Raw genomic sequence first — 25,700 nt, forward strand, 5'->3', positions numbered from 1 at the left:
CTCCCCCTTTGTTCTCTTCCCCACCTCCCTACCCCCTTCACTTGTTTAAAACCCAATTCTTTTCTAACCTTTGCTGGTTCTGATGAAAGGTCACAGACCTGAAACGTTAATGCTGCCTCGCTGTTTGCCACGGAGGCCTCCAAGATCATCTTCCGGTCCAGAGTCCGCTCCATTGAGCAGGACGAGATGTGCTCGCGTTACTTCTCCAAAAGGTACACACAGAGAGCTCTGTTATCAGCAGCCTGAAGGAAGAGGATGGCTTGGTAATGTCTTCGCAGTCCGACATACTAAGGATCGGCAAATCCTTTTATGCTGGGCTGTATGAAGTGAAGCCCACAGACAGCAGAGCCTCCCAGTCCTTCCTGTCATCTATCACAGAGGTCTTAGATGACAGCATGAGGGAGAGACTGGACATGCCGCTAACTCTGGATGAGCTGACAAAGGCTGTCAAGTCCTTCGAGACGAGTAAAACTCCCGGAAGCGATGGCTTACCAGTTGAGTTGTACTCGGCCCTGTGGGACTGGGTCGGCCCGGACCTGCTGGAAGTATACGAGAGTATGCTTCTGGCCGGCAGCATGCCAGAATCCATGAGGAAAGGCATCATCACCCTCATTTACAAGCGGAAGGGGGAGAGGGCAGAAATCAGAAATTGGCGGCCCATCTCACTGCTTAATGCTGACTACAGATTCTGTCAAAAGTCATAGCCAGTCGAGGCAAGTCTGCTCTAGAGTTTGTGATTCACCCTGATCAGACCTGTACTATACCAGGCAGGAAGATCTCTGATAGTCTTGCGCTACTCAGGGATACGATTGCCTATGTACAGGACAGGAGGGTGGACACCTGCCTCATCAGCTTGGACCAGGAAAAGGCTTTTGACAGGATATCGCACACCTACATGATGGACGTGCTTTCTAAAATGGGGTTTGGGGAGGGAATCTGCAATTGGATCAAACTGCTCTACACAAACATCAGTAGTGCAGTCTCAATCAATGGGCGGGAGTCAGAAAGTTTCCCGATCCAATCTGGAGTCAGACAGGGCTGTCCTCTCTCCCCTGTCTTGTTTGTTTGTTGTATTGAACCCTTTGCTGAGTCTATTAGGAAGGATGCGAGCATGAGGGGTGACGATCCCAGGCAGCGGAGGCACTCAGGTTAAAGCCTCCCTGTACATGGATGACGTCGCCGTCTTCTGCTCAAATCCGCTGTCCGTTCGCAGACTGATGAGCATCTGCGACCAGTTCAAACTGGCCTCGGGAGCCAAAGTTAACCACAGCAAGAGCGAGGCCATGTTCTTTGGGAACTGGGCTGACCGATCCTTTGTCCCCTTCACCGTCAGGCCAGACTACTTGAAGGTGCTGGGGATATGGTTCGGAAGGGCCGGGGTGTGCACCAAAACCTGGAAGGAGCAAGTCGCCAGGGTACAACACAAGCTGAGCATGTGGGAACAGCGATCTCTCTCCATTGTGGGTAAGAACCTGGTCATCAGGTGCGAGGCACTCACGTAGTTGCTGTACGTGGCGCAGGTCTGGCCCATACCCCACTCCTGCGATGTGGCGGTCACCCGAGCCATTTTCCGCTTCATCTGGGGATCCAAAATGGACCGGATCTGGAGGGACACGATGTTCAAACTCTGGATAAGGGCGGGAAAAATGTACCCAACGTCACCCTCATCCTGATGACCACCTTCATGTGCGGCTGCATCAAGGTGTGTGTAGACCACCAGTATGCAAACTCCAAGTGTCACTATGTGCTGAGGTTCTGTCTGTCCCTGGTGTTGTGAAGGATGGGCCTGGTCACATTGCCGCGGAACGCTCCATCCAGTTGGACTCTGCTGTACCAGCTATCCTTTGTGGAAAAGTTTCTGTGGAAAAACACCCTTGACCACCAATCCATCAGGCAGTGGTCTGCACAGAATATCCTCAAGGTCCTATGGGAAAAAGAGATGGTGGATCCTGTAGGATGGTTCCCCGAGCAGACCGCCAAAGTCATTTGGCAGAATGCATCATCACCAGAACTTTCAAACAAGCACCAAGATGTAGCTTGGCTGGTGGTGAGAAGAGCCCTCCCTGTCAGATCCTTCCTGCATGCCCGAAGTCTTACCCCCTCCGCACAATGCCCTCAAGGTGGCAGTGGTGGGGAAGAGATAGTTGCCCACCTCCTTCTGGAATGTGCCTTTGCAAAGCAGGTGTGGAAAGAGATGCAGTGTTTTTTGTCGAGGTTCATCCCAAGCAGCTCTGTAACACAGGAGTCTGTGCTGTACGGGCTGTTCCCAGGGACGCACACCGAGATAAACATCAACTGCTGCTGGAGGACTATCAATTTGGTGAAAGACGCCCTTTGGTCTGCCCGAAACTTGCTGGTCTTCCAGCGCAGAGAGTTGTCCACGACCGAATGTTGCAGACTGGCACATTCCAAGATCCAGGACTACGTGCTGAGGGACGCACTAAAGCTTGGGGCAGCCGCAGCAAAGGCTCAATGGGGAAAGACCACTGTGTAAGGTCCCCCCATCAAGCTGAACTGAGGGGCTGGATCCATGGAAAACCCCTCAAAGTGTATCCGGAAAATCCTTGTTTGCTGTAAAATGTATATGGCAGGAAAAATGAAATGGTGAGGCAACTCATTGATCCTGTATTGAAGGAAACTGATCTCCTTTGCACTGTTTGTATTTTTTGACTTTGTGCTGTTGGAACTGTTTTGTAATGTATTTTTTACAGATTTTTATGAATAAAGTATATTTTGGAAAAAGAAGCTGCTTCTCTCTCCACAGATGCTGCCTGACCTGCTGAGCATTTCCAGCACTTTCTGTTTTTATTTCAGATTTCCAGCATCCGCAGTATTTTGCTTTTATTATAGGAATATGTAGGATCCTTGATAGTGCTGAGGGAGGTAAACGGACAGGTCCGCATCTGATCATTCCAACTGCCCGCAGTGCAACTTGAACGTGCGGCAAACTTTCAGCGAACTTTTCCAAACTTCCACCAGCGCAAACTTCTCTTCTGCCGTGGTGGCGTGCCGGATAGCAGGCCGGCGGTGACGTCACTGCACTTGAGCCACGCCTCTTCACTCTGTGACGTCACAATTGGGGGTGGCTGGCAACGGCGAGCTGTTATTCGCGCGTGCGCAGTTCTACTCTCCTCCAGTCGGTTGGCAGAAGGAAGTGAGCGCGAGCGGCTGACGGAGGGGGGGTGGGAAAGTGAAGCCGTTTATATACTTTTTTTTAAAAAGGGGTATATTATAAATATGTCGGAATTTGATGCTAACCCGTTCGCGGATCCGGTGGATATAAATCCGTTTCAGGTAAAACCAAAGAATGCAAGTTGTCTTTAATTTGGTAGTTGGGGGAGGGGGAAGAGTAAACAAATATTTTGGGTGGGCCCCAAACACTGAGGTGAATTCTTAAGTGAGCCTAACTTGTTGAGCGGCTGATTGACGCGCCGAGCGACCAATTGGATAGCCAGGGCGTCCCTTCTCCGCCATTCAGCGCCCAGTAGGGGCGGGGACAAAGCGACGGGTCCCTCAAGTTCGGTTGCCGCCGCGCGGTAACTGCTTCTGTCTGTTCGCCCTTAACTTGTGCCCCAACACCGAAAGTCACTGGAAAATGCCGCAGCAACTCCGACTCACTTTTTTAAAAAAATCTGGAAAACATTTGTTAGTTTCAGTGACTTATCTGTCTGACAGGGTTGGGTCAGGGTTTTGCTGGCAGCAGGTGCAACTCATTCCTTAGGAAAGGTCATCATATCACGAGCTATAGCCCACACCCATCTCAATATTGTGGTTTTGTTTTAAATCCAGAATTAATCTCCAAAGGAAACTCTTAAGCATCAGCTGTCTCAATTGGTTTATCAGACTTATTTTTTTATTTATCACATGAATGGACTTTACAGCTCAGTAACAGGCTATTTGGTCCAACTGGTTCTTCCTAGTGTTTTTCCTCCAATGCAAATCGTCTAACCCTATCAGCATATCCTCCTATTGTTTTCTTCATGTACTTATCCAGCTTATCCTTAAATGACTCGATGCTGTTTCTCAAACGCACCATTTGGTAGCAAGTTCCACTTTCTGGGTAAAGACGTTTCTCCTGAATTCCTTTATTGGATTTTTTTTAAAGTCACATATTCATGGTCTCTAGTTTTGGACTCGCCCTCAAGTGAAACCATCTACATCTACCTTTTTTAAAGCCTTCTGCTGGTCATCCCTCAGTCTTCTCCCTACTCAAGAAAAAAAGCCCCAGCCTTTTTATGTCTTCCCTGACAGCAGAAATGCGGCATTTTAACTGTCATTCTTGTCAATCTTTTTTGCACCTTCTCCAGTGCCTCCGTATCTTTTTAGTTTAGTTTAGAGATACAGCACTGAAACAGGCCCTTCGGCCCACAGTTTGCGCCGACCATCAACCACCCATTTATACTAATCCTACACTAATCCCATATTCCTACCACATCCCCAACTGTCCCTATATTTCCCTACCACCTACCTATACTAGGAGCAATTTATAATGGCCAATTAACCTATCAACCTGCAAGTCTTTGGCATGTGGGAGGAAACCGGAGCACCCGGAGGAAACCCACGCAGACACAGGGAGAACTTGCAAACTCCACACAGGCAGTACCCAGAATTGAACCCGAGTCGCTGGAGCTGTGAGGCTGCAGTGCTAACCAGTGCGCCACTATGCCGCCCACAGTAACATGGAGACCAGAATAGTCCACATTACTAAATGTGGTCTAAGTGAGATTCGATACAAGTTTAACATAACCCCTCTGCTTTTTTCAATACTATTCCTTTAGAAATGAACCCAATCGATGCATGTTTTACATTCATTAATGGCATTAGTATGCTGTTACTTTTAATGATTGTGAATGTATACTTCCTGTAAATAGTTTCTTTTAAATATGTAAACATTTATATTTATACTCTGGCGGAAAGTAAAGGGTCAGTGTTCTGGTGGGAGCCTAATTTTTGAGGTACTGTTAAAGGAAGAGTGGCAAGGTTGCATTTTTGTACGTGAGAGTCCTGCATAGTGAGTTCTTGACTTCAGTCAAACCTTTAGAATGTTTGCAAATTATATCTCCAAAAGACAGAAGAAAAATCTTTGATTTGAGCACTGCTCAAATTTTTATGTATTTCCTTTTATAGCTTATTTAGATAGGAATTGGTGGAAACCTAGAAAGTTTATAATGTGTGGCAGACTGACCCATGTTCAGTATTCTAGCTGAAGGCTTTAGTTAATCTTTTAGCATCAGGAATTAATGTGTGCAAGGATCCATTCTGGAATATCCTGACCAAGAATAGAATATTCTGCTTAGAAATAATCAAGGGAAAGAGCTGTTTAAATTGGAAAAAGGTAAACTATTAAACAGAAAATACTAGAGAAATTTAGTAGGTCAGGCAGTATCTCTGGAGAGAGAAATTAGTTAATGTTTAAGGTTGATTACGTTTCATCAATTAAAATATCCAATTTGGTTCTGCAGAATTAAAACAAGAATTTGCCATCTTAATTTGAACAGTAGACTGTCAGTGTGACATTTATTATCCAGATGTCTTGTTATTACACTATAATGTTTCTGGGAAGGAAAGCTTGATGCAGCTGTGCATGTTGGAGACTGTAGGTAGGGATAGATTTGAAGTGTCCTTAGAACAAGCGTGCTGACGTCAGCAGAACTGAAAGTAGAGGCTGGCTGAGTTTTGATGGAGAAAAACGTCAGCAGTGTTGCAATAAGATAAAAAGGGCGGCGCAGTGGTTAGCACCGCAGCCTCACAGCTCCAGCGACCCGGGTTCAATTCTGGGTACTGCCTGTGTGGAGTTTGCAAGTTTTCCCTGTGTCTGCGTGGGTTTCCTCCGGGTGCTCCGGTTTCCTCCCACATGCCAAAGACTTGCAGGTTGATAGGTAAATTGGTCATTATAAATTGCCCCTAGTATAGGTAGGTGGTAGGGAAATATAGGGACAGGTGGGGATGTGGTAGGAATATGGAATTAGTGTAGGATTAGTATAAATGGGTGGTTGATGGTCGGCACAGACTCGGGCCGAAGGGCCTGTTTCAGTGCTGTATCTCTAAATAAATAAAAAATAAATATTGTATGCAATTTACTAATTGAATGTGGGAGGGTAAAATTAGAAATATATTTTATGTATTTTTATGAATGGAGGCTGCACATTAGATAACGGTAAATAACCACTTGCGTGTCGCAGATCCTCATAACAGTTTTCAGCTTGGTGTGTGTTTGTTTAAAAAAAAACACTTTCTTTGTTCGCTTTTGTTGACTTACATTGTATGGCAACAACAACAACTTGCAGCTGTATAGCACCATTAATGTAGTATAACATCCCACAGAAACGTAATGAAACAAAATTTGACACCAAGCCAAATAAGGAAATATTGGAATAAAAGCAAAATACTGCGGATGCTGGAACCACTCAGCAGGTCTGGCAGCATCTGTGGAAAGAAAAGTTAGAGTTAACGTTTCGGGTCAGTGACCCTTCAACAGGTGACCCAAAATAGGCATGAAGGCATCTAAAAGGAGAGAGGTGGAGAGGCTTACGAGAGAATTCCAGAGCCCATGGTCCAGGCAGCTGAAGGCAAAGTCACCAATAGTAGAGCAGTTAAAATCAGGGATGAGAGGCATAATTGGAGGAGCACAAAGATCTTGGAAGGTTGTATGGCTGGAGGAGGTGACAAAGATGGGGGTGGGGGGAGCTTGGTGTACAGGCAAGGAAACCAGGATGGGAATTTTAAAATTGAGGTGTTGCCAGACTGGGTGCTAATATAGGTCAGTAAGCACAAGGTGATGGGTGAACAGGACTTGGTGAAAATTAGAATACAGGCAGCAGAGTTTTGGTTGAGTTCAAGTTAATGGAAGGTGGGAGGCCAGCTCAGCAGTGAGATGGATAGCAGTTTGGGACTACTGGCTTGGACTAGTGTGGCACATGACAGTGTTGATGGCTTCTTAGTTGGATTATAGGATGGCTTATTAAGCAAAAGTAGAATGAAAGAAAATTGGCCAGTCAAGCATGAAAATGAGGAGGAGACAGGTTAATAGAAAGACATTGCATGCGGAGTAGATTTATCAGGTTCCCAACTAAAACGATGTGCTATTGTGTCTGCAATTTTTCATTGCCCTACTTCACTTTGAATCAAGTGCCTGGAGTGTACAAATATTCTTTTTGGATTTAGTTGCAAATTTTCTAAGCTTTGGTGCATATCAAGTTCCTGTACATATTAACTCAAAGGTATGTGTGTTTATTTAATGTGATTTAAATTCCAACAATGCAGAAACAAAGTAATTGAAAATACAGCAATTTTGAATAATTATGGCAGGGTTGCAGTTGACTACCTCAATTCAGATCCTTTCTAATGCAGCTTTGTTAAATTTTGCTCTCCATTTCAATTTCATTTTCAACAGATGTTGAAATCTGACTTTACATGCAAGTTAGTCAAACATACAAGTTTAACCGGTTAAATTCCATGTCTTTTAGTCACTTGAACTGGTTCTAGGTTTGGTGCCTTTACTTTATGTTGCAATCTGCGCCGATATCTTCCCTAAGAAGGCACTCAAATATACTATCTTAAGTACATTTTAAGGGTGGTTCCTTACCAGCCCTAGTGAATGTCCTGTTCTGCATCATTATTGACAAAAGAACAAACCTATCAAAGTGTGACTCTATGAAAGAATTAACTAACATTAGCTTTATTTTGATGTGACGCCCTATGTAGCTTAATTTTATTTTGCACTTACTTTCACCTCTTTCCTTTTCTCTACCTTTTTCTAGCTTTTTCAGTCAAATGTAACAACTCCTAAAGAAAAGAAAGACTTAATTTATATAGCTGTTTTCACGACCACCAGTCGTTTCAAAGCGCTCTACAACTAATGAAGTACTTTTGAAATGTAGCCACTGTTGTAATGTAGGAAATGCAGCAGCCAACTTTCACGCAGCAAGCTCCCATAAACAACAATGTGATAAATGGCCAGATAACCTGTTTTTGTGATGTTGATTGAGATTTAAATATTGGCCAGGACACCAATAGACCTCCCTGCATTTAGTCATAGAATCATTTATGGCACTGAAGAGGGCCATTTGGCCCATCAAGTCCATGCCAGCGCTCTCAGAGCAATCGAGTCAGTCCTACTCCATTTTGATCCCTGTTGCCTTGCAAGTTTTTTTCCCCTTCAAATGGCCATCCAATTTTCTATTGAAATAATTGATTATTTCTGCTTCCATCACCCTTGTGGGCAGCAAGTTCCAGGTCGTTATTACCCGCTTCGTAAAAAAAAGTTCTTCCGTGTATTCCCCTTGCATCTTTTGCCCAAAACCTTCAATCTGTGTCCCCTAGCCCTTGTACATTAGCTAATGGGAACAGTTTTTCCTTGTCTAACTTATCTATGCCTGTCATAATCTTGTACATTTCTATTAAATCTCCCCTCAGTCTCCTTTGCTCTAAGGAGAACAACCCCAGCTTTTCCAACCTAAACCTGTAAGTAAAATCCCCCATCCCTGGAACCATTCTGGTAAATTTCCTCTGCACCCTTTCAGGGACCCTCACATCCTTCCTAAAGTGTGGTGATCAGAACTGGACGCAATACTCCAGCTGGAGCCCAACCAGAGTGTTATAAAGGTTCAGCATAAGTTCCTTGCTTTTGTACTCAGTGCCTCTATTTATGAACCCCGATCCCATGTACTTTGCTTACTACTCTCAATATGCCCTGTCACCTTCACAGGTCGATGCACATGCGCCCCCAGGTCCCTCTGTTCCTGCAGTCTTTAGAACTGTGCCATTAAGTATATATTGCCTCTCTTTGTTCCTTCCAAATCGTGACACGGGATCTTTTACGTCCACCTGAGAGGGCAGACTGGACCACGGTTTAATATCCTATCTCCAACGGTGCAGTACTCGTGTCAGCATTGCACTGGAGTGGTAGCCTTGATTTGTTTTTTTTCAGTGTGTGCGCGCTCAAATCCTGGAGTGGGACAAATCCAGATGCTGGGATATGATTCCAGGCCTAGTGGCAGTGGCTGTCTGCTATCTTGCCCCAATGTGAAATATTAAGTTTGGCTGTGCAGAATTGAAGCAAGCATTTGCCAACCAGATTTGGGCTGTAGGCTGTCAGTGTGATTTTTATCACAGAACTGCCATGTTCTTGCATCGTTAATGTTGTTTCTGACTATTGATCACATGAATCTGAACAGAGAATTTTGGTGATCTATTTAATCATGGCCAATTTCATTCTTGCCTGATCGTCAATCGACTTCCAGCAGTGGCAACTGGTTAACATTTTTTTCTACCTTTTTATCTTTTCTGTTCCTTATTCTCTTTCACACCGTCCCACTTCCTACACCAAGTCCAAAGATATGAGTCCCATTGGAGCCTCCAACTCCGATCAGCTAATTCAGTGCAGAACAGGTACAGAACCCATGAGCTTTCTGGTCTCCATGTGATACATTTACTCACTGAGCCATAACTTTAAATAAATTGAGCAAGTAAAGAATTTGTCATGTACTATACCCTGTTACGTCCTGTTTGCTCTTGTGACTGCCTCCTTTTATTCGAAAGTAATCCTTCGTTAAGGGGTGCCTCTGTCTAGGCTCACAGTCATTTAATGTGGAAGAGAGGAGAAGCATACTGCTCAAAGGCAAGGTGAGCCTTCCTAACTTTGTTCATTGGCAAATTTTTCAAATGCTATTGAGCTTTTGGAGCCCCTTGTTTAGTTCAAATTGACTTTCATTGAAACATCATTTGAAGGAAAGGAACCTGTGTTTTAAAAAGTTTGCAAAATATACAAAGAAATAAGTTTAATGTTTTTACAGTTACTACTTTTTAATTGATCCACTTTTACTTCCCAATTTAATTACATCAGTTTTTGTTTCTAAATCATTCGTATCAGTTGCTGTCATGTATTCAGCCTGAAACAAAATGTGCCATACCAAGAGTAGTACATTTTAATGTATCTCCATGAAAGTCAAAAGTTGAGTTTAAAAAAGCACATTTATTGCACAGCTACAGTAGTTGGTGCAGATGCTGCATTTGTCAAAGTACCTAGTTGATAAATGTAACTAGGCCACCAACTTAATAGTAAATGTACTTGATTTATCTTATGCAGGTTTGTGCAGCTAGTCTGTGTGTGTGTCGGACGGACTGACCAAATTGCAGTATATTCATTGGAGCTGTTACACTCCTGTTATTGCCTATTGCAAAATGAGCTGATTTTTGATGGAACAAATTGCTTGCTTTCTTTGAAGGGAGTTTTTCAAACTCTTTTTTCCCTCTTGCCCAGCCACCACCCCCCCGCCACACCACCGAACCCTGTCCAAAAAGAAAGGAAGCCAATAAGGGATCCTGGGGTTCTCTATCATTTTTCTGTTCATTTGATTTGTTGGCATCTTATTTCTGTTTTACAGCTTAAAGCATTCTGTACTGAAAGCACTGTTTTGAATAGGTGACCTTGCCTTTTGGAACTTTGGGCCAAGGGTCCCTAAGAGGGTGTCAAAATATTGCAGAAGGATCCTCAACATGCTCACATTTTAAAATCACTTTTTTTCAATAAAAGTGTGAACAAAAAAACTTTTTAAAATGTGCAATATAAACCTAATGGGATTTGTTATATCACAACTCGTACTTTGCTACATAAGTTGGGTGTATCATTTGGATCTGTATTATTTCACCAATGCCTACACTGGTTTAGAAATTGTGGAGCTTAATTTTAGAAACACTTATGCCTCATTTCTGGTAGGTGGATGGTCACAAACATGGGTGGTTTTGGTCCTGCTTGAAGCTTTTAAACCGACTTAAAACTTTCACTCAGTGCTAGGACGGTGGTGAGCACCACCAGCAAGTTTGTACTTCGGTGAACAAAACCTGACTGCCACATCTCTTTAGTTAAATTTGCACTTTGCCTGTAAGTGACTTTTAACAATGCTTACAAAATTATTCACTTCATGTAAATGGAGTTCAGATTTCCACACACAAACAATACTCCCAGGCTGCCTCAAAACTAGCAGTTCTTTGTACAAAGCACAGTGACAAGTGGGATTGAGTGATTGATGAGTTTTGCATAAGGGAGTTGGTGTCTGTGCAGTTAGGAATTTAAGTAGCTCGCTGTGTTTGGAAAAAAAAACTTTCTGCGGTATTGGCAGATTTTGTGTTGGAAGTTGTATCTTTAATTTTTCTTTCCCCTAGATCTCCTGAAGATTGACTCCTTGTTATATGGTTCCATGAAAAATGGTTGCCATTTGATCAACTTTAGCAGGAGTCCATTTTCATCTGAGGCATTACTGAGTCTCTGTAGACTAACCATAGAGCTGGGGGGGGTGCAGGATAAAAGCACTACAGCTGAGCCTGATCATGTGCTCACCTGGCATCCACATGCTTTCTGTGGATGTAGCTTGATAGGAACAGGATCTTAGTTGATATTCCTTTTCCCATCCCTAATCTGGTATGATAATACTAAGGCCATTTCCCAGGCTTAACGTAAGCCAGGATTGAAACTGTTACTTTTCTGGTTTGGATGGTACAGCTCCTCACTGGGCAAAGTCCCTGAACTATTGGGGATAGCAAAATGATAACCTGTATATTTAAATTCCATTTATGATTTCAGGTTGTTATCATCACAGGCTCATTTACAATATCATTACAAATTAGATTTTTTGGTATCATTTGATGTAAGATACTAAATGTGTGTACTCACTAGTGTAGTAGGGCCTTTAACAAAGTGCTTGGAGTGCTTAGTTGAATAATGTAACTGGTCTGTAATTTTGAAATGCAGGCATTCTATCACACATTAATTTGCATTGAAGTAATATAAATACAATCTGAATTTCCCGTGTTGAGAAATGCTGTCATTTCAGTTTGACTAACTGCCTTGACACTGATTCTGATGCAAAGCTTAGCTATTTTTAAAAATGTGATCAGTGTAAGCATTCTGAAAGAAGAAATCTCGCATCCAGTGCAATGAAACAAGTACAAAAAAATGAAGTATTAATATACTCTGAGCTGTACCACTGGAACAGCATCAATAAATTAAATAGAATGCAAAACTATTAAGCAAAAATAATGGAGTATAAGAATGTATAGTGCTCTAGTCAAACCATATACCTCGAGCACCTACCTCCACTTCTAATCAACAAGGTGAAAAAAGACATTTGAGGCCTAGGGTCATTTAAAATAAGAGCCCAAAGGGCTAATCCTAAATGATAGAGAACTGAGATAGGAAAAAGAACCTGGGTTTCAGCCTTGAGGCAGCTGAGCGGTTAGTAAATGGTTTGGAAAAGGTAAATTTGGACATTTAATAAGTCAAGCTTTAACCATGAGGGGTGACACTAGTAAAAGATAAGTTTAGGTCAATTTTCAGGAAGTACGTCACAAAGGGTAATCAATACTTGCGGGCAAAAAATAGAAGAAAATGAATTAAAATTATGCCTTAAAATCATTTGGAAAACAAATGGATGCTGTGATGGGATAATTGATCTTTCTGGATGCATAAACCAAGATAAGGTAAATGGCCTTTGGCATCCATATTTCTCTTGGGATTAACGTTTAAATTCTCCTGATTTGTATTGGGTTTTTTTTTGAAGCCCGGTCGGAAGGTGTGGCGAAGAGGAAATTGAAGGATCTGAATTAACCCAGAACGCTTCATTGCTTATTTTATCTCTGCACTGCATTTCACTTTAAACCTTCCAGCACAGATGAGCTTAGTAATCAGAAGCAAGTTCTCCTAGCAACTGCCATTAACTAAAAATAATCAAAACAGGAAAGGATAGTGAGGAGGAGTGGTGGTGGGAGGGTGGGGGTTGGGGGGGAGGGGGGTGGAAGAAAGCAATAAATAAGAAGTTTAATTTGTATTACAAGATCACATGGTTTGACTACCTTTCCATGCGTTTTCATCTTAATTAAACTTTGCTCTCAAGTCGCAAGCCAGCTTGTGCATCTTTTCACCAGATGCAATGTAGGTCAATGCTTAATAATTCCTGGGGGCTATAATTGAGGTAGTAATCTAATCTAGAACATGAATTGAAGCAGCGAGCTAGTTTGATCTTGGGTTCGAAAATAGTCTTCTCGTCCCTCCTCAGTATTTGCAGAAATTATTCGATTTTGCACTAGTTTTATTTTTATTTGTGCCAACAGTGACAGTGATATGTGCCAACTGTTAACTTCATTTTGTGACATTCAAACAGATTGTCATTAGGATTTAATTACTGCTGGTGTTTGGAATACACTGTTGATTAGTGTAAGATTTTTGTTCAGCCCACATTCGGATGTTGAACCTTCATAAGACATTTGTTTTGTGATGAATTTGTCAATCTCAGTCTGTGGGAATGGGTAGAGCTAAAATTGGATCAGTTTCATCAGGTTAGCTCATGTGAACCATCCAGTGCTGCTTGTTGAAATTGCATTTGCATTAGTCTTGGCTATAGAAACAAAGTACTTGTATTAAAATTGTATGTTCATGTCTCCAGGAGATGCTATACTATTTGTTGCCAATGAGATGTAGTCATAGCAAGGTCCCACAAACAGCAATGAGTTGAATGTTCAGCTAATTTGTTTGTGATGTTGGTTGAGGATAAATGTTGTCAGGGCACCGAGAACTCCTCTGCTTGTTGAATAATGACAGATGTTCACTTGAGAGGGCAGGTGGGATCTTGGTTTAACGTCTCATCCGAAAGGTGGCACTTCCGACAGTGCAGCATTCCTTTAGTGTTGCACTTAAATGTCAGCCTGAAATATATTCTCAAGTCTGGAATGGGGTTTGAATCTGTAACCGTCTGACTCGAGAGTGCTACCACTAAGCCAAGGCTGACGCTTTATGAATAGGATTGAGCCTTTGCCCAAGCAACCTGTTAACGTTCACTGTACTCTACATGAATTGGACAAGAAATTGGAATATAGTTAACAAATCTGGAAGTCCACCCTGACAAAGAGAAGTTTAACGTGCTTACTTTTAAACAAAACTTGTAAACTGATAACGCAGTTGCAAAATTGCAGGCTTAACTTGGTAAGCTGAGACTAACATGTATTACTATAACTGGGCTTGTTCATACAGTGTACAGTTTCACATCTGGCTCCATCTTCTTGGTAAATTGATTTTTTTTTTTGCCAAAATAGTGGTGTCTCCTTTTGTGCAGGTACAATATTCAGACGAGAATCCAGGGAATTGTTCCCAGTGGCTCAGTTGATACCATGTAATTAATTGATCTGCATAGGCCAGAGGTCCCACATTCAACTATCAGCAATTCAAAGGCGATTACATCATGCCCCTACTTATCTCCAGAGAGCTGTTGCAAAAAGCAGTTCACGTGGTTTCCTTGTGTAGAATCCCTCCATTTTATCCATGAAAATAAACTGTTGCCTATTAACTTCCCTTCTGATGGATGGTCACCATGGTATATGCCAGTAAGACAATAATTTTAATGCAGCAATTGTGCATTTCTGTTGGCAGTCGAGTTTAGTGATACCAGAGGACAAACGGCCTGAATACCTGTTACGGCCACTTAATGAGAGGTTTGGGTGGTTCTCCCTGTTCAACACCCACCTGACCGCCGCAAGTGTGTTTTGTTATTAGGGTTTAACCCCTTTGTGTTTTATTTGTTAAATAAACAGACAGCAGCAGGTTTTCTTGTAGGTTTAAAACAGAAAATCAATCAATCAATATGCCTTATCCCAAAATTATCGCAACCGCATCTGCTCTCATTCATTTGCACGCACACACATATGAGGAGACATATTAGAGAGGAAAAGGAGTAAATAGATTTAAGTGGAGGTAGGTCTCGGGGGGGTTGATGGAGTGGTTGGTGGTCTCATGTTAAACCTGCTGAATCCACTTGAAAGTCAAGTTCTCGTTTGCAGGCCTGAGGTGTTTGTAGATTTCTCTCTTGGTTGAAAGTTCAGTTCAGCACAGTGGATCACTTCTATTTCACTGCTGTATAAAGTGTAGATGTAGAATTCTACAGGGCACAATCCATCTGGCTTGCTGGATTCCTCCCAGCCTCTTAGCTGGAAAAGCTTCTTGGATGCTGCTATAAGAAAAGTCCATTCTTTAAAAAACAGTCAATTTTTATAACTCTTTAGTTTTAGTCCATAATTTTTCATCGCCACACATCTTGTCTACATGGCAATCCTATAATGTGTCCTTGCTGACTAATCTAATTGTAATTATGGTGATAGGGATGCTGCCCTTGGTCTAGGACAGGGGAAATCTGCAAGGTTGTACTCCCTTGATGGAAGGTGTGTTTGTGGATATTGGATGAGGAAAGCAATATGGGTGGCTATAATCCCCTCTGCCCTCAACAAATTGTTGCTGTCTAGGTTTGCATGAAAAATGGGCCCTTGGGTGGAGTACCAGAAGGTGCCCAGCAATCGAGGATCATTATGGTACTTCAGAAGGTGGCATGGTAAGGGTGGGTGTCTAGAAAACAGCTTGTCATTCCATTGTTCTGATAACTACACCCTTTGTGGGTCCCAGGATAACCTTGCTTAAATAGGAGGAAGAGATTGGGAAATAAACAAAAGGAAAGCTAATATATCACAACCCTTGAGATGAAAGCAAAATTTAATGAAGGCACCTATCCTGCTCTGAGTTAAGTTTAATAGTTAGCCACAACCGACCAACTATTCCAACGAACTGCTGGCTGGGCTCCCACATTCTATTGTCCGTAAACTTGAGGTCATCCAAAACTCTGTTGCCCGTGTCTTAACTTGCACCAAGTCCCACTCCTCTATCACCTCTATGTTCACTACCTACATTGGTTCCCTGTCAAGCAATGTCTTGATTTTGAAATTCTCATTCTTGTTTTCAAATTGCTCTTTGGCCTCGCCCCTCCCTATCTCTGTAATCTCCTCCAACCCCACAACCCTCCAACATATCTACGCCGCTCTAATCCTAGCTTCTTGAACATCCCTGATTTTAATTGCTCCACCATTGGTGGCCACATCTTTAGTTGCCGAGGCCCCTAGCTCTGGAATACCTTCCCTACACCTCTCCGCTTCTCCACATCGTTCTCCTCCTTAAACCTACCCCTTTGACCAAGCTTTTGGTCATCTGACCTAATATTTCCTTTTGTGGTTCAGTGTTGTACTTACTTTTATAATGCACCTGTAAAACGTTTTGTTGTGTTAAAGGCACTATATAAATTTCAGTTCAGTATTGTAAAATTTAGCCGATAGTACTTCTGCTCACAGCCACTGTGTTTCTGTCTTCTCAGGATCCATCAGTAACTCAGCTGACTAATGCCAACCAGCAAGGTATTGATGACTTTAATCCATTCACTGAAAACTCCAGGCTGGTAAGTTTGAGTTGTACAGTGTTATATTTGTCCTTCCTGCTTAGCCAGAAAGCAAACTTTAGCAATGCTCTTTATTTCTAGTCCAGGTGTCGCATACCTGATGTATATGTGCAGAAACCTGGTTCCGTACTATGAGTTGAGAAGAAAGTGGTTCTGCATTCTGTACCTGGGATGTTTTTTGGCTGCAAGTATTTGCGATTTTGATCTTAGCTGGGTGAAGGGAAGCGATTCAAGAAAGTTGCAGAGTTTCTTCATCAGGGTGGATGTGTGCTTGGATGATGAATAACTGAGGCAACATTGAATGCAACACTGCAGACAGTTAGAACTAGTTGTAATTTCAAACCTGCAGACAAGGGTGGTGCTGTTGTATGGCGTACCGACCTCTACCTTGCAGAAGCTCAACGCCAACTCACAGACACCTCTTCCTACCTCCCTCTGGACCATGACCCCACCACCGAACATCAAGCCACCGTCCAAAGGACTGTCACTGACCTCATCTCCTCTGGAGATCTTCCCTCTACAGCTTCCAACCTCATAGTCCCGCAACCCCAGACAGCCCGCTTCTACCTCCTTCCCAAAATCCACAAACGGGACTGTCCCGGCAGACCCATTGTGTCAGCCTGCTCCTGCCCCACTGAACTTATTTCTTCCTATCTAGACTCTATCTTTTCTCCGCTGGTCCAGTCTCTTCCCACCTACATCCGTGACTCTTCTGACGCCCTACGTCATTTTGACAATTTCCAGTTTCCTGGTCCTAACCGCCTCCTCTTCACCTATGGACGTCCAATCGCTCTACACCTCCATCCCCCACCAGGATGGTTTGAGGGCTCTCCGCTTCTTCCTGGAACAGAGGCCCAACCAGTCCCCATCCACCAACACCCTCCTCCGCCTGGCTGAACTTGTTCTCACATTGAACAACTTCTCCTTCAACTCCATGCATTTCCTTCAAGTAAAAGGTGTCGCTATGGGTACCCGCATGGGTCCTAGTTATGCCTGTCTTTTTGTGGGATATGTTGAGCATTCTTTGTTCCAGTCCTACTCAGGCCCCCTCCCCCAACTCTTTTTCCCGTACATTGATGACTGTATCGGTGCCGTTTCCTGCTCCCGCCCCGAACTAGAAAACTTTATAAACTTTGCTTCCAATTTCCACCCTTCTCTCACCTTTACATGGTCCATCTCTGACACTTCCCTTCCCTTCCTCGACTTCTCTGTCTCCATCTCTGGGGATAGGTTGTCTACCAATATCCATTATAAGCCCACTGACTCCCACAGCTACCTCGACTACACTTCTTCACACCCTACCTCCTGTAAGGACTCCATTCCATTCTCCCAGTTTCTCTGTCTCCGACGCATCTGCTCTGATGATGCTACCTTCCATGACGGTGCTTCTGATATGACCTCCTTTTTCCTCAACCGAGGATTTCCCCCCACTGTGGTTGACAGGGCCCTCAACCGTGTCCGACCCATTCCCCGCACCTCTACCCTCACCCCTTCCCCTCCCTCCCAGAACCGTGACAGGGTTCCCCTTGTCCTCACTTTTCATCCCACCAGCCTCCATATCCAAAGGATCATCCTCCACCATTTTCGTCACCTCTAGCGTGATGCCACTACCAGTCGCATCTTCCCCTCCCTTCCCCTGTCAGCATTCCGAAGGGATCGTTCCCTCCGCGACACCCTGGTCCACTCCTCCATTACCCCCACCACCTCGTCCCTGTCCCAGGGCACCTTCCCTTGCAATCACAGGAGGTGTAATACCTGCCCATTTACCTCCTCTCTCCTCACTATCCCAGGCCCCAAACACTCCTTTCAGGTGAAGCAGCGATTTACTTGTACTTCTTTCAATGTAGTATACTGTATTCGCTGCTCACAGTGTGGTCTCCTCTACATTGGGGAGACCAAGCGCAGACTGGGTGACCGCTTTGCGGAACATCTCCGCTCAGTCTGCAAGCAGGACCCTGAGCTTCCGGTTGCTTGCCATTTCAACACTCCCCCCCCCCCCCCCCCCCATTGCTCTCATGCTCACATCTCTGTCCTGGGATTGCTGCAGTGTTCCAGTGAACATCAACGCAAGCTCGAGGAACAGCATCTCATCTACCGATTAGGCACACTACAGCCTGCCGGACTGAACATTGAGTTCAGTAATTTCAGAGCATGACAGCCCCCCACTTTACTTTCATTTTTAGTTATTCTTTTTTTTTACATTCCTTTTTACATTTTTTACAATCTTTTTTTGCATTTATTTCATTTCATCTTAGTTTGTTCAGTTTGCTTACCCACTGCTTTTTTCAGGTTGTTTTTCTTCAGGTTTGCACTTGCTGTTCAATATTCAGTATATTCACACCTAATCTGTACTAATGCTTTGTCTTTCAACACACCATTAACATATTGTTTGCCTTTGCTCCGTGCCCTTTTGGTCAGCTATCTGGCCTGGTCCAATCTGCACCTTCTCCTTTGTTATCTCTTGCCCAACCCCCACCTCACTTGTTTATAATCTGTGACTTTTCTAATATTTGTCAGTTCCGAAGAAGGGTCACTGACCCGAAACGTTAACTCTGCTTCTCTTTCCACAGATGCTGCCAGACCTGCTGAGTGATTCCAGCATTTCTTGTTTTTGTGTAATTTTGTTAAACCTGTTCAAAAGTTGCTTATAATGTATAATTTGTGTAATCCACTGGAAAGTCTTCCTTTTATCAAGATCTTGGTGTGTAAATTATTAACGTCAAAACTTTCATTTAGACTCTGGTTAGTTGGAAAATGTATATTGTGAAATATTTTTGAAAGGGATCATTTTGAGGCTTGGTTTAGTGGCAGTTTCACTTTACATTCCCAGGTTATAGTTTGGTCTAATGCAATAGAGGAAATGTTACCAAATGTACATTTAAAAATGGCTATCTAGATTTTGTAAATTGTGTGGCGAGTTTACAAATATGAATAATAGTCAGAAGTTTCCTAATAGCTACTGGAAACTAGCAAGGAATCCACAGGTTATTTTTCGATCTGCGTTATCCAGGCATTCCTAGCAGCGAGTGTAATAATTTTTTTTTTTTCCTTGCTAATTTCCCACTCCCTCCTTACAATAAGGTGTTGATTCCTTACTGGAGCACAGTCCACAAGCACCCGTTGACCTGTGTTACCTCAGCCAAGTAGGCTTGATGGTGTAGATGGGATATAAATGCAGCTAAACCTGACAGTCGTTGCCTGACATCCATGTACTTCCAGCAGGGATCCCTGGATGAGGTTCAGGAATGAGGATGTTTGTTTTCCTTTCCTAATCCAGGGCACTGTGGCCAGTTATAGCACTCTTGTTACCCCTCTGGTTTGAGATCAGTGAACTTTGTACAGGCCAAAGACTGGACTTGATTTTTGGACATTAATTCATTCCTCTCCTTTTTATTTTACCATCTAAGCTTAAGATGAGAAGAATATGCTTGTTGTCTGTGACCTTGCTATATGATTTGAAAAGAACTCACTTTATTGTGTGTGCTGTAATTCTGGAAGCTGAATATTACTATTATGCAAATAACAACCCATTTAAGGCTGTGATACTGTAATTCTGACTAATTAAACAATGTTACCATAATTGTTCTGAAAGCAAGTTATTTGCACCTATGGTTATTGACAGTCAAATTCTTGTCTATCTAGAATGTTGTAATAAAATAATTACTTAAATTGTACTTGTACTTAAAAACTGTCTTTAGGTTAAGCCAAGAATGAAATGGGTTCTTTAATTGTGTTGGTTTATGTAGGGCACCTGAATAACCAAATTAGGCATTGCACATTAAAAATCCATTATTCTTTGATAATTGGCCAGCTGAAGTGATTCTGTATAGTGATTTTCTACAAATCATGAATTCGGTAATAAAACCAGAACATTTTACGAACTCATTTGTTAAGAATAGATGAGCACGAAAGAAATTGTCATTTAAATTGACATCTTGGTTGCAAATTTGCACAACAATGAATTCAGAATTCAAACCTATTTCAGTCCTGCATTAACTCAAATGAGACATTAGATGAAGGTCTGTCTACCTATTTCATTGTTTCAGCTAGGCATTACATGTCTTTTTTTTATTCATTCATGGGATGTGGGTGTCACTGGCCAGGCCAGCATTTATTGCCAATTCCTAATTGCCCTTGAGAAGGTGGTGGTGAGCTGCCTTCTTGAACCGCTGCAGTCCATGTGGGGTAGGTACACGCACAGCGCTGTTAGGAAGGGAGTTCCAGGGTTTTGACCCAGTGGCAGTGAAGGAACGGTGATATAGTTCCAAGTCAGGATGGTGTGTGACTTGGAGGGGAACTTGCAGGTGGTGTTCCCATGCATTTGCTGTCCTTGTCCTTCGAGTTGGTAGAAGTTGTAGGTTTGGAAGGTGCTGTTTAAGGAGCCTTGGTGCATTGCTGCAGTGCATCTTGTAGAGGGTACACACTGTTGCCACTGTGCGTCGGTGGTGGAGGGGGTGAATGTTTGTTTATAGATGGGGTGCCAATCAAGCGGCTGCTTTGTCCTAGATGGTGTCGAGCTTCTTGAGTGTTGTTGGAGCTGCACCCATCCAGGCAAGTGGAGAGTATTCCATCACACTCCTGACTTGTGCCTTGTAGATGGTGGACAGGCATTAGGGAGACCGGAGGTGAGTTACTCACTGCAGGATTCCTAGCCTCTGACCTCTTGTAGCCACGGTATTTATATGGCTAGTCCAGTTCAGCTTCTGGTCAATGGTAGCCCCTAGGATGTTGATAGTGATGGTAATGCCATTGAATGTCAAGGGGAGATGGTTAGATTCTCTCTTGTTGGAGATGGTCGTTGCCTGGCATTTGTGTGGCACGAATGTTACTCGTCACTTGTCAGCCCAAGCCTGGATATTGTCCAAGTGTTGCTGCATTTCTACACTAACTGCTTCAGTATCTGAGGAGTTTGTTTGCACTGGAGTGCTGACTTGGGTTGCATTCGCGTGTTAAAGTGGAAGTTTGGTGACTGAGGATAATTAAGGGTTAATTTTATCTTGAGTCTAGTCTGTCTTTTATTTAGCAGATTAACTTAACAGTTGCTTTTTGAGTTGGAGAAGGTGAGTGTTAGACCAGCTTTAAACAGAGTTCACTCAGGCTCTGCTTGCAGTTGCACCTTGTTAATTAGAGAATTGGCTTAAACCAGTTTTCAGGGGCTAGAGTCAGTCAGTATAAAAGTGGGCCATCTTACAGTGCTGACCTTGTTTGCACTAGAGTGCTGACTTGGGTTGCGTTAGAGTGTTAAAGTGGAAGTTTGGTGACCGAGGAAGTTCGGTGAGGAGGGAGCAAAGAGCTCCTTTCATTTTCTACCTGTCCTCAGTGAGGGGAGCTGAGAGTCTCCAAAGAGCACAGCTGACTGGTGAGTAAGTCCTGGTGGGTATTTTTCAAAGTTGATTGAATTGTAAGTCATTGTTTTAGCAAGACTTTGTTGTTTTTTTTAATTATGATCTTCTAAAGTTTTAAATTTAAAGTGTTTAGTCATGGCAGGAGAGCTTGAAGCCGTGGTTTGCTCCTCTTGCTGCATGTGGGAATCTGGGAACATTTTCAGTCCCCGGGACCAGCATGTGTGCAGGAAGTGTGTCCAGCTGCAGCTCCTGGAAGCTCAGGTTTCAGAGCTGGAACGTCGGCTGGAAACACTGGAGCATCCGCGAGTCTGAGAGCATTGTGGATAGCGCATATAGAGAGGTGGTCACACTGCAGCTGAAGGGACTTGAAGGAAGGGAATGGGTGACCAGGCAGTCCAAGAGAATCGGGCAGATAGTTCAGGAGTCCCCTAGGGTCCCGCTTGCAAATCGGTATTCCATTTTGGAGGCTGATGAGGCTGGTCCCTCCAGGGAGTGCGGACAGAGCCAAGCTTCTGGCACCGCAAGCAGCCTGTCTGCACAGGAAGGGGGAAAGAGAGGAAGAGCAATAGTAATAGGGGGATTCTATAGTCGGGAACAGATAGGCGCTACTGTGGCCATCAGTGACTCCAGGATGGTGTGTTGCCTCCCTGGTGCCAGGGTCCGGGATGTCACTGAACGGCTGCAGGGCATCCTGAAAGGGGAGGGTGATGAAGCAGAGGTCATGGTACATGTTGGTACCAATGACATAGTTAGAAAGAGGGATGAGGTCTTGCATCAAGAATTCAGGGAGTTAGGCAGTAGACTAAAAAGCAGGACCTCTCTGGTTGTAATCTCTCGATTACTCCCAGTGCCACGTGCTAGCGAGTATAGAAATAGGAGAATAGCACAGATGAATGCGTGGCTTAAGAGTTGGTGCAGGAGGGAGGGTTTTAGATTTCTGGACCACTGGGACCGTTTCTGAGGGTGAGACCTGTACAAGCAGGACGGTCTACATCTGAACCAGAGGGGGCTAACATCCTTCCTGGCGGGTTGGCTAGTGCTGTTGGGAGGAGTTTAAATTAATTTGGCAGGGGGAGATGCAGACTCCTAGCAGAATAGGGACACAGCTAAACACAGGAAAGCGAACAAGTCAGAGGGAATACAGCGGAAGTAAGTTTCAAGGGAGTAAGACCAGGATGGAAGGCCTCTACTTTAATGCCAGGATTATTGCAGGCAAAACAGATGAGTTAAGGGCAATGATTGACACGCGGAATTGTGATATAGTAGCCATCACGGAGACATGGTTGAGGGAGGGGCAGGATTGGCAGCTCAATATCCTGGGATATAGAATCTTCAGGTGAGACAGAGGAGGGGGCATTGCGATATTGGTTAAGGAGTCAGTTACTGCAGTAAGGAGAGATGATATCTTGGAGGGGGCATCAAATGAAGCTTTATGGGTAGAGTTTAGGAATAAAAAAGGGACAGCCGCATTGCTAGGTGTTTATTATAGACCCCCAGATAGTCAGTGAGAAATTGAGGAGCAAATATGTGCGAAATTTGCAGAGGTGTGTAAAAATAATAGGGTAATTATATTAGGTGATTTCAACTTTCCCAACATTAATTGGGATAGTCATCGTGTTAAGGGCTTAGATGGAGTGGAGTTCTTAAAATGTATACAAGAGAACTTTTTAGCTTAATATGTAGAGGATCCAACTAGGGAGGGTGCAATGCTGGACCTAATTCTGGGGAATGAAGCCGGACAGGTGGTTGATGTGTTGGTTGGGGAGCATTTTGGTGATAGCGACCACAGCATGGTACAATTTAATCTTGTTATGGAGAAAGAAATAGACAAGTTACCAAAAAAGGTTTTGGATTGGGGGAGAGCGAATGTTAGTAAAATAAGGCAGGATCTGGCCAAGGTAGACTGGAAAGAGTTACTTGTCAGGAAATCTACATAAGAACAGCATTCAAAAAGGAAATGGGGAGGGTACAGGCCCAACATGTTCCCTCTAGGTTAATAGGTAGGAGCAACAAGCCCAGAGAACCATGGATGACCAGAAACATTCAGGGTATGATGAGAAGGAAAAGAGAGGCTTTTAGCAAATACAAGGAGAGCAAATCAATGGAAGCATTAGTGGAGTAACAGAAAGTGTAGGATGGAGCTTAAGAAAGCAATTAGGAAAGCAAAGAGGGGATATGAGAAAGCTCTGGCTGGTAAAAGTAGGGAAAATCCCAAGATATTCTATAAGTATATCAATGGGAAGAGGATAACCAGGGAAAGAGTAGGACCTGTTGGGGACCAAGGGGGAAATCTGTGGGTGGAGCCAGAGGACATTGGTAGGGTGTTGAAGGAATACTTCACATCTGTCTTCACCCAAGAGAAAGTGGATGTAGACATGGAACTTGGAGAAAGAGACTGTGAGGTTCTTGAGCAAATTGTCATAGGGAGTGACAAGGTATTGGAGGTTTTGGAAGGCTTAAAAGTGGACAAATCTCCAGGTCTGGATGATTTGTGTCCCAGGATGCTGTGGGAGGCGAGGGTGGAGATTGCAGGGGCTCTGACCCTAATTTTTAATTCCTCTCTGGCCACGGGGGAGGTGCCAGAGGACTGGAGAACAGCTAATGTGGTCCCACTATTTAAGAAAGGTTGTAGAGATAAGCCAGGGAGCTATAGACCAGTGAGTCTCACGTCAGTAGTAGGGAAACTATTGGAGAAAATTCTGAAGGAGAGAATCTATCACTACTTGGAGAGGCAAAATTTGATTAGGAATAGCCAGCATGGCTTTGTCAGAGGGAGGTCATGCCTAACAAATTTGATTGCATTTTTTGAGCATGTGACCAGGTGTGTAGATGAGGGTAGTGCAGTTGATGTAGTTTACATGGATTTCAGCAAAGCCCTTGACAAGGTCCCACATGGGAGACTTATCAAGAAAGCAAATGCACATGGGATACAAGGTAACTTGATAAGGTGGATTCAAAATTGGCTTAGCTTAGGAGACAGAGAGTGATGACAGGCAGCTATTTTAGTGACTGGAGGCCAGTGTCCAGTGGCGTACCACAGGGATCTGTGCTGGGTCCCCTATTGTTTGTCATTTATATAAACGACACAGATGACTATGTGGGGGGTAGGATCGGTAAGTTCGCGGATGACACAAAGATTGGCCGAGTGGTTAACAGTAAGGTGGAGTGTCTTGGGTTACAGGAAGATATAGACGGGATGGTCAAATGGGCAGAAAAGTAGCAGATGGAATTTAACGCTGAAAAGTGTGAGGTGATGCACTTTGGAAGGAGTAATGTGACACGGAAGTATTCAATGAATGGCCTGACACTGGGAAGTTCCGAGGAACAAAGGGACCTTGGCGTTTTATGTCCATAGACCTCTGAAGGCAGAAGGGCAGGTTAATAGGGTGGTGTAAAAGGCATATGAGACACTTGCCTTTATCAATCGAGGCATAGATTACAAAAGCAGGGAGGTCATGTTGGAGTTGTACAGAACTTTGGTAAGGCCACAGCTGGAGTACTGTGCAATTTTGGTCGCCATATTATAGGAAGGATGTGATTGCATTGGAGGGGGTGCAGAGGCGATTCACCAGGATGTTGCCTGGGATGGAACATTTAAGCTATGAAGAGAGGTTGGATAGGCTTGGGTTGTTTTCACTGGAGCAGAGAAGACTGAGGGGTGACCTGATCGAGGTGTACAAGAATGAGGGGCATGGACAGGGTGGATAGGGAGAAATAAAAACAAGAAATGCTGGAATCACTCAGCAGGTCTGGCAGCATCTGTGGAAAGAGAAGCAGAGTTAACGTTTCGGGTCAGTGACCCTTCATCGGAACTGGATAGGGAGAAGCTGTTCCCCTTAGTTGAAGGGTCAGTTACGAGGGGTCACAAGTTTAAGGTGAGGGGCGGGAGGTTTAAGGGGGATTTGAGGAAGAACTTTTTTATCCAGAGGGTGGTGACGGTCTGGAATGCCCTCCCTGGGAGGGTGGTAGAGGCAGGTTGCCTCACATCCTTTAAAAAGTACCTGGATGAGCACTTGGCACATCATAACATTTAAGGCTATGGGCCAAGTGCTGGCAAATGGGATTAGGTAGAGAGGTCAGGTGTTTTAATGCA

General features: G+C 43.7%; 1 protein-coding gene across 1 annotated transcript in view; it reads left to right on the forward strand.

Annotated features, from left to right (window-relative positions):
- The first annotated feature begins 3,124 nt into the window (after positions 1–3,124).
- The window catches only part of scamp2 (secretory carrier membrane protein 2), a 51,457-nt gene continuing 28,881 nt past the window's right edge, over positions 3,125–25,700 (forward strand). The window contains exons 1-2 of the mRNA XM_068015499.1: positions 3,125–3,294; positions 16,182–16,262. Coding sequence (XP_067871600.1) covers positions 3,238–3,294; positions 16,182–16,262 — 138 coding nt within the window. The 5' untranslated portion in view covers positions 3,125–3,237. The remainder of the gene's footprint in view (positions 3,295–16,181; positions 16,263–25,700) is intronic.

The sequence above is a fragment of the Heterodontus francisci genome, chromosome 35 (genome assembly GCF_036365525.1).
Source record: "Heterodontus francisci isolate sHetFra1 chromosome 35, sHetFra1.hap1, whole genome shotgun sequence".
In the NCBI taxonomy this organism is placed as follows: Eukaryota; Metazoa; Chordata; class Chondrichthyes; order Heterodontiformes; family Heterodontidae; genus Heterodontus; species Heterodontus francisci.